This window comes from Synchiropus splendidus, chromosome 4 (assembly GCF_027744825.2).
Source record: "Synchiropus splendidus isolate RoL2022-P1 chromosome 4, RoL_Sspl_1.0, whole genome shotgun sequence".
Lineage (NCBI taxonomy): Eukaryota > Metazoa > Chordata > Actinopteri > Syngnathiformes > Callionymidae > Synchiropus > Synchiropus splendidus.
The window spans coordinates 26403252-26412985 of NC_071337.1; the positions used below are offsets into that span (position 1 = coordinate 26403252).

The following is a 9734-nucleotide window of genomic DNA, read 5'->3' on the forward strand; positions in this document are numbered from 1 at the left end:
TTTAATTATTTTTTCTAAATCTTCTCTCGTGGCTATTTTAGGAGTATTTCGTGTCCCTTAAAATACGTCAGAATTGAAAGTAAATTTTGAAATGTATGAGCCACATTGACAATCTTTAAATGGAATGTGGTTTAAATTAAATAAAACACAACAAACCAACAGTTTCTATGCATTTTTACAGTGTAAATTCATAATCACACATGATTTTTATTTTCAATTTTCTCTTGTCCTCCTCTCTTTGTGTTTGACGGCCCTTCTCAACGGTCACAATATATAACCCGGCCCCTTGGGACATTTAATTGCCCACCTCTGGACTACACGGTGGTTAACCAAAGATGTATGTCTGTAGAGCACATGCAAAGACAGCAAAAGACTCAAAAACTCTCATTCCTGAGAAGGATAAAAGACTCATTCAATAACTTCCACAAACAGACATCTTCAAATAATAATAAAAACATCAATGTATCATTATGTTGTGTAAGTCTTATATTGCGGCTGAAAAAGAAGTAAAAAAAGACAAAAACAGCAAAAGGGTGAGTCATGGGGACAAACAAAAAGCCACCTGTGGAACTAGGAAAGCCATTGAGTCTATATATAACAGCTACACAAGGTAGGATGCTTTACAAAGACATTAGCATTTTTAGGGAGTTTATTTAAACATACTACAGTTTTCTATACTGAACTATCATGTTTGTTTAGCCATTGAAGGTTGCATGTGTCAAATACTGCTAAAAATAAGGTACAATAAATCAAGACATGTGCCAGGTGAAGACAGATAAGTCCCAATAAATAACAGGGAGCACATTTTAGACTTTCCAATTTTGAGTGAAGCCAGTTAGGTTGATGACTCATTCCAAAGACAAGGTTTGCTTCTGTGACCAGCATGTGTTGTATCATCCACCAAGTGAAGCCCGAAGTCCAAAGCAATGATCAAGAAGCCTAGCTTGACCTCAAACCTTATCTTAGGTAATAGCATCATTTCTGTGAGTAACTCAACACACGTGGCATTGGCCTATTCTGGAGCCTCGCATAAACCTGCATGAGGAGTGTGAGTCCTTGGACAAGGTCCTTTGCTCAAGTGTTACAGCAGCGCTGAAATGATTTGGAGTCTCTGCTGAAATGTCCTCTTTTGAGGGAAAAAAAGCACCAGTAATTATTAATAATAATTAATAATAAGTAAAGTATCCATTCTGGCTCTTTAGCATTTGAATTGGAAAATAGCCGAGCTTGACACAGAGCTGTGATACCAAAAGTGTCATGACGATTCTGGCTATAGAGAACACCAAATATCAGTAGCATCAAGTTGCCGGCTCGAGTGTGAGAGCACCGCCCTGGTGAGTGACAAACGGCGGACAAATGCCGTCCAGTTCCCATGGAGACAAATCAAGTATTGCCTCTTAACAAGCATGATTACACGACGGTCGCATGTGTGCGAGTAGAATTAGAGAGGGTGGTCTGCGGATGTAGCCGGAACCAATGTACTTGGAGGACATTATCATTTCTGGTCATTATAAACACACGTGGGCAGAGCTCATCAGGACGGCGGCTTTTGGGGGACGCCAGCGGAGGAGATGAGGTCAGGCTGGGGTTGTTTGTGTCCGCGGGGAGATGGAGTTATATTGGGAACTTCTGGACGCTGTACTGGAATACTCAGTTCTTTCTCCTGCTTGGTGTCAAGTTTATTAAAGAGGAATATAATGTCACATTGGTTCAACACTAGTAAACATTCCCAGGTACCATGAAGGGCGTCTGCATAAATATGAATAATAGCTCATGTTTGCCAAAGGGCTTTAGCATTAACAACACACCTACATGTAATCTGAGCTCAAAACTACAAGACACCCGCCTTAATTCTAGCAAATATTCGGAATATAAATATTCATTTGCTTAATACATGAATTAAATCAGTCCTAAAAGGCGTGTGTCGTAAAAGACAATCGATTCTTGGCACTCTAAAAATTATATCCACTGTAGGCTCATGAACATTTTCAGGAGGAAGCAGTCGTCTCGGGGAAAGACGTTTGTTAAAGCTGAAGCAATTACAGCGACAACAGAAGAAGCATAATAATGAAGAAGCTCTTTACTTGACAACCAGCGAATATCCAATTTTGAGTAATGACAGCTTCCTTTCAGTTTTCCTTCTGTCATGAACATGAGCTTTCCCCTGTATTATTCCCTGGTGGGTAGATGTCATTAAAATTTGGGGTTGAGCAGCTCATGCTATAGATATGTGTAGGAGACCTCCAGCCTTAAGCCAACAGATCACTTAAAGCACTGGTGTGTTATGTACCAACACAACCTTACGACTGGAAAGATCTTTTTTTAACCAAATATTATAAACCTATTCAAAACATTCAGGGTGCAATGAGCTCATTCAGACAGCAGGTGGCTGCACCGTCATGGAGTCTGTATATCACAGGCAGAGGGGAGCAGAAGAAGAGACTCAGCTCAGGAGATGAAGAAGTAAACCTTCAAAACCTCAGCAAATCTATCTCACCATCGTCATATATAATGATAAATGTACTTGTTACAGTGAGCCCATTGTATTTTGTGTTTACTCAAGTCAAAATGTTTGCCTGTAGAGCAGGTCACATGACTGGATGTTCTGGTTGTTATATCAGTGCAAGTGATGACAACTTACAGCTGCTCTCTCCTCCACCTGCTTCCACTCTGTGATCACTCTTACCTATAGACAGACTTTCAAGCCATTAAATCTCAATCTCGTTCTGCCTGGGGGAAGTATTAGGTCGGCTTCCTGCTGCTCTACATTCCTGCAACATCACACCCAGACTCCAACAGTTTGGACATTTTGGTTATTTGACATTCTCTGATAGAATTTATCTGACGAGGCGCAGCTAAAACGCCTCATGACTGGTTGCAAATGGCAATTTTGAGTGAATACTATTATATATATATATTTACTTTATTATATGAATCCAGGTTTATGATAAGCCAAATGATCACAGAAAACAGAATCTATAAAGAATACAACCCCTCCCTCTTTATCACGACATCGCCTGATTCCAAAGCAGCCTCCTGAGGCTGGGCAAAGGTCATTTATGGGCAAAAGCACAGCGCACAAGTCCCTGCTGTCATAATTGCACATATTACTTTAAAAGTTGGCAGGTTTATGGTGTCGTGCTCTCTTATGGCTGCCTCACACGGCGTCGTCAGGACATCATGACTGCTGTAAATCCTCAGAGGGGAGGAATAGTTTTCCACCCAGTGTTAACATCTCGGAAAGATGTGCTGTAGATCTGGTTTGTTGTCACATCAAACAGAACGCTGTCTGAAAAATGACCTGGAGAATGAGGTCAACAGAGGCAAGATGGGAGTCGTGCTATGTGCAGGGATGGATACCCCCTCGTGTATATTCTCAAAGTTCAGTTGAAGTGGAATAACCAGTCTCCTTTGATGGTGTCTTTGTTTCAGCGCCGACTCTGACAGGAAGTATTCCATCAAAGTGCAGAAGTTACATAACACCTCTGACGCTGTTTTGTTGTGGGGACACTCAAATAAGGGAAGCGCGAATCAGTGAGCCTCCAAAGGATTGAGTGAGACTTTGTTTTGTTGTGGTAGTCCAGACTGAGATGAACAGACGAAGACAGCAGGAGCACAAACACAATTGTTGCTGTCGCACTTTCTTCAGCCAGTTAAGCGAATTGAAGTTCATCTATAGACATTCCTCAAGCGTTACACAAACACTGAGGGCGGGAACATGATCACAGTACATGGTGAAACATGTCTAGCTCAAGGTGTCACTTACTTCCTCCATTATCATGAAACTCAAAATAACATGACAGTAATAGAACGACAGGGAATTGCATCTCTTGAATCATTTGTTTAATCCTAACTGAAGAAAACAGATTTTAAGTATATGAAGTCAAAGTCAAATTCATAGATGTGCAGGAAAGTATACAACATGAAGAAAAAGAACACAAGCACGAATATTTTATCAATTTTTTTTTTTTTGCCTTAAATATTCCGAATGACATCAAGCGGACAGCAGATGGCAGTAGCGCCACAGAGCTCCCACAGCACACACATTACGGCCATGAAGAAGAGGCTACTCTGCTAGGAATTAAAATGTAGCTAAATCTCCATTTTGCCTCGATAGTCAAATATACGTTCATTTATTTAAACTGTCCAGTTTCCACCTGTTTTAAGTGGTGCTGGTCACATGACTGGATGTGGTTTTGGTCAACTTGTTGTTTGTAACTCCAAATCAACCTCTTGTAAAAAGCACATTCATTTTTTTTGTTCATTGAGTTACATACTGTGGGGAAATAATAAATGGATGAATGTACCAACAAAAGCAATAAAATGAGCATGCCAAGAAGGCAATAAGAAATATTCTAAATAAGCATAAAGCAAAAAAACAAATCACTATCAGCAAATACATAATCACAGTAGCAGTATTCTGACCCAACCAGTTGCAAAACACAGAATTTATTTTAGTAACTTTCCGTTTTCACAGTGGAGTTGGCGGCGTCAGCTTCATGTGCTGGTCTGTGACAGTGAAGAAAAAGCTGAGCCTCTCACTTCATGTTTCTGCTGTCACTTGTGGTCATGGGATTTTGGGTTGTGAACATCGGCAGCTTAATGTGAGGCTTCCCAACAAGGTGTTAAGATTGAAACATTAGTCACCCAAATGTAAAATTCCAGAGATGTTTTATTTTTGCGGGGAAAAAAATAGGAGATTCCCAAGGGAAGTATTCCATTTTCAATGTTTAATTTCCTTGATGTGTTTAAAAAAAAAACATAGACTTCTAAATTAAGGCTGACAGTTATAAAAAAAAAACAACAACATTGAATTTAACTCTATATTAAGATTTTCCTTACCTACAGATATGTGACTACAATGTGTTCAGAGTTCACAGGAACAATAGTATCATGTAAAGCAAGTGCTCTGCCACCAACAAGTGTTGCTCAAGGGCACCAAAACCAGCTGCTCCCCTTTTCGCAAGAGCCCTTTTTTCAGCATTACAAGCACCAAGTTCACACAAATAACAGCAAAAAGCAGGAATAAAGCAGAAACTCTACCTCAGTCACGTGGATAAGTGGAATGGCACTGTAGTTCTTCCTCATACCTCCTCGTCCTCAGACCTAGAGGTCAAAGTGCAAACAATACTGACCATGAATGAGAGCTGCGTCGGCTCCTTTAAACTTGCAGCACTTCCTCCACCAGAAACAGCCCTGTGCCAGGAGTGTGTGCAACTGTCCTGTTGTGAAATATTTGGATGCTAGCTGAAACCTGTGCCTGCCTGTGCAGCCTCCAGCACTCCTCATCACTCCACGGCCCAAGACAGACCACCTTAAAAGGCAAAAAGCAACCGGAGTCCAAGAATTTCTGATCCCTATCAGCCACCCTCCACTGGCCAGGGCACACTTCTCCACTGTCACGACAGCGGGCGCTGCCAATGAGCGGGCAGAGATGGGGTAGGACTCCAGGCTGGGGAGAGGAGGGAGGCTTAATGGGATGAATGAGTGTGGGAATGTAGTAAAGAAACATCTCCTGTCAGACTTTCCCCCGAGGAGTGAACGCACCCTACAGGATGGAGCCAGTGACAGCACAGCTTATCTGCGGCGGAGACTGATAACTGTGTGTGTGACACGCAGCAACTCCCGCTGGTTCTAAAAGGAATCCTTCAAGAGTTTAGACTGGGAGATCAAGTCGCCCCTTCTAAAAAGGAAACTGAGCAAAGGCATCTGGTGTTAATCTCCAGCTCTGATACTGTGGACGACAACCTGACAGAATGTTTTGGGGTCAAATTCCCTCAGAGGTCAGGTGGAAACATGTAAACAGACAGGAGTCACAGTTTCACAGTGGAAGAGAATCATTGCCTCCTTGCTGTAAAGATAACAAGCACAACGTGCAGGCGGAGGCGGATATGAAATAATCCCCACAATTCCTGTTGAGAATTAATAAATATATAGATGTAAACATGACAGGGGAAAGAGGAAATATGAGTTCAACACAAGTTAATCTAAAACAATGAAACACAATCAACTGACTTGAACTAAGAATGTATTTCCTTTGAATATGTCTAAGATGTTGAGAGAAAAGGGCAAGATTCAAGCAGAAACAAACATTATGCATCTCGACTTTCTGAAAAACTAAGGTGTCTCCTGCTGTCACTTTCATCGAGCAGAGGTTGTGTGAAGGTTGGCTGATGAGAGTGTAAAGATGATGAAGAAGGATACATGAAGAGAGCAGGAGTTGTAGTCAGACTGTAGCTCAGATGGGATGTGACAGCTGCCAGGAGGATGGCGAAGGTGGCACACAGCCAGAGAACAAGTGTGTGCGTGTGTGTGAGCGAGGGCTCTTCAGGATGCTGCATCAGCATGATACACACACACACACACACACATATACAAGCACCCATCAACCAAAGCTGCCCCCGGTTGTCTTCACCTGATCGACCATGAACACAAGTTGCCTTCAGAATCTCACAAATGTATGATGCGACATATACACCTCATTGATTTACAGCACTTGATCGAGACGCCTGTTCTCTCGCAGGGTTTATGAATAAGGACAAGATAGAGGTACACCAAAGTGCTGACTCAGGACGACGTCAGGAGCTTCTACTCACTCTGGGGCGACGCTGATGTGCTCGGGAAAACTCTGCCCTCTACCGGCCGTTCAACGCAATTACGTCTGAATGAACTTACACACAGTCGCGTTTCTTCCGTCTCCTCCTCCAACGTGTCCTCCAGGGGACATAGAGAGGGCGTGGTCTTTCTCTGCATTTATAGACTGAAACGATAAGATTCAACCAAAACGTTTTTAAGCTCAAAGAACTCTAGGTTTATGATTTTTAATGAGCATGGTCGCATTTTGACACCCGTGTTTATTGTTGGAATATGACTGAATGTTTGTGAAATATCCACATATTTATGCGCTTAACGGTGACGACACAATGTTTTTTTTGTTTGACAGATCTTGTTCAAACTTTGGCCTAGTGCTTCAATATTAATACAGAGTATAGTCTTCTATATTTGTTATCACTTTGTTCTCTGCTTTAGAAGCATTTCTATTAGTTATTCATCCTAATTTGCTCAAAGAAAAACTTAAATTTATGTCATGCCCTGTAATAACTTACAATTAATTCATTATATTATTTCTCACACACACATTGCTTTCATTCAGTTGTTACCATGGAAGTATACGAAGTGTACTCATGCTCCACATTATTATTGCACCACAGAACAAAGTGGTCACAACCATAGCAAATTCTTAACTATAGAATATGACTTGAAATGAAAACATACCTATCAGGCAACGACTTTTCCAGGAGTCAGCTCACTTCTGCAAAACGCTGACAGCAACAACATTTGCTTGGCTCAGTTTAATCCAGCAGATTAACACTCACATACAGTGGCGATCATCACTGTCATCTCCTCACCATTACGCATGCATTGAGTCGTACCAACCTTTCGAATATGGTGTGTTATTCTCTGACCTACCCATTTGAATGGTTTATATTTCTGCTTTATTGGGCAAAATGAAATATAATAACTAAGAAGATTTACGTACTAAGCACACAAACTGATCAAAATGTATGATGCCAAGACATCTTATCGCTACTGCAACTACTCACTTCGCATCGTTCAGTATTAGGTCCCTTCTCCCCATAATGATTAGAATGTAAATATTTCATCATACAACATGACAAAAACACATGCCAACCTAATAAATATATAGATATGGTCTTTATTAGAGGAAAAGCATCAGGTAAATTTACAGACTCAAACATGTAGTGAAGGTCACTGAGCAGCTTTAGGCGGGACCCATTCGTGGATCTTCTTGCGGGTGGTGGAGTAAGGGACATACTGCTGGGGGCTGGCGCTCACGTTGAACTGGTGCACGTCAGCCAGGAACTTCTTGGGCACAGGAGGGTGTGTGGTGGGAGGGTTGTCGGTCATACAGTGAAGCCAACGGTGCCTGTTGACAGACAAAGCTCACAAGTTATTTTTGACCATAACGCTCTGAAATGAATAGGGCTTAAAGAGTGCTTGGCAACTTAAAAAAAATGAATATCGAAAACACACTGATTGATGCATTCTAAAACTGGAATGAATGCAAATGAACCATATCCTCAAACAGACACACAACCATATCTTTATTCTGACAATCTATACTCATTTCTCTTTTGAGTGGTATTTTTCTTTCTACTAGAATTTATTGTATTTAAACATTACATTACAGGTTGGCTGTTGAGTGATTTGTTTGGAGTTATACTTTTAAATGCAGTTTTAAGAGTGCAGAATGCATGCTATTTCTAAATATAATCTGCATTTTTAACATCGCTCTCTGTTCCCTGTTTATTTTTGGAATGCATTTTTCTCCATTTATTCTACTGTCCCATTGTGCCTAGTCAGTGTTGTTATAATATTCCTTGGCTGAATCAATAGGGCGCACCGGGATCATTGGTTTGCACGCAAAACTTGCCTAAGGCTGGCACTGTTGTACAAAAGAACATTCTAACATGTCCAAAAGTTTGGTGTTTTTACAAGCAGACTCACCATTCCGCAGGCACCATGCTGCCATCAACTTCCCAAAACGTGTTCTTCCCATTCATCTCGGTGGTGTAGATCACCCAGCGATGACGACCTAAAGAGAGAAATTGCATACATTAATGTCATGCATTCCTTACTTTAATCCACATTACGGTGAGGTATACATATTCACAGCCATTTTAGTTTCATTGTTGACGTTCGGAAAAGTGAACTTACCAAAGAAGTAATGTTTGTTGTCTTCATAGTACTTGTTCCCATATTTATCCACGCCAATCAGAGTGCCAGTTTTTACGTCGTTTGCCCTGGAAATGTAAACAGGACGTGAGAGAAATTATTATTAGCAAGGCTGACAGTGAAATACTACTCAGTTGTCTCCACATTCAACGTAGAATTACGAGCCGTAACCATTAAAAAGGCTTTATCTAGATACCAACACGATTTGATGCAAAGTTGAACTCCATCAATGCAACGTTAGCTGTCAACAACATGCTAACTCGTCAGTCAATCCCAGCAGGGTCACGGTTTTATTACGATCGTTAGGTTTAACGCTCGCGTATCGCCGCTCAGAATTCAACCTAAAACTAGATTAAATAAACACTGACCTGAAAAACTGCACTAAGAAGCCCTTTACACCCCCATGACCTCGGAGTTGCCCCAGAGCCCTTCGGACGAGGTTAGCATACTCCGCCATCTTTAGACGGAACTGTTAAGAAGACGGACGGTGTCGCTTCGTAACGCGTCCGACTCCAAAGGTTCCGCTATGAGCGGCTATATGACATCACCATCTGTGCATCAACAAATATTTGTGAGACAATATAAACCATATAAACCATACACAAGCAACAACGCAGCTGAAACGAAATAGAGCTACATAAAAAAAAAAGAAAACCTTAAAAATAACAAGACAAGAAGAACTTATGTCGAATATATTACAGTTGAAACGTGAAATAATAAACAGAAGAAAAACCTTTGAGATGGTGGCTCAACTGAATACAATTAGCAGAAGAAAATTGGTAGCAAAAATATGAAAACATGGGACAAATAATTTTGTTATTAAATATATTAAACAAAATAAGTCTGCAATTTCTTTACTGTATAAAGCCACTACTAGCGATATGTTTTCTTTTTTCCCGCATGTTTATATACAGATGTTACTTATTCTTATATAAATAACATTTGAAATCTATAATCTACACTGCCATTGCTTTGTA

General features: G+C 40.8%; 2 protein-coding genes across 2 annotated transcripts in view; both read right to left on the reverse strand.

The window, feature by feature from the left end:
* tmcc3 (transmembrane and coiled-coil domain family 3) overlaps positions 1–5286 on the reverse strand; it is a 42789-nt gene extending 37503 nt beyond the window's left edge. Inside the window, exon 1 of the mRNA XM_053863255.1 lies at positions 5044–5286. Coding sequence (XP_053719230.1) covers positions 5044–5088 — 45 coding nt within the window. The 5' untranslated portion in view covers positions 5089–5286. The remainder of the gene's footprint in view (positions 1–5043) is intronic.
* Positions 5287–7701: 2415 nt separating this feature from the next.
* On the reverse strand, positions 7702–9259 carry ndufa12 (NADH:ubiquinone oxidoreductase subunit A12). The gene is made up of 4 exons (XM_053863375.1): positions 9126–9259; positions 8740–8825; positions 8530–8617; positions 7702–7948 (listed from the first exon to the last, which is right to left on the reverse strand). Exons 1-4 carry the CDS (start codon positions 9212–9214, stop codon positions 7771–7773), a joined length of 441 nt encoding a protein of 146 aa, XP_053719350.1. The 5' UTR covers positions 9215–9259; the 3' UTR covers positions 7702–7770.
* Between the last annotated feature and the right edge of the window lie 475 nt (positions 9260–9734).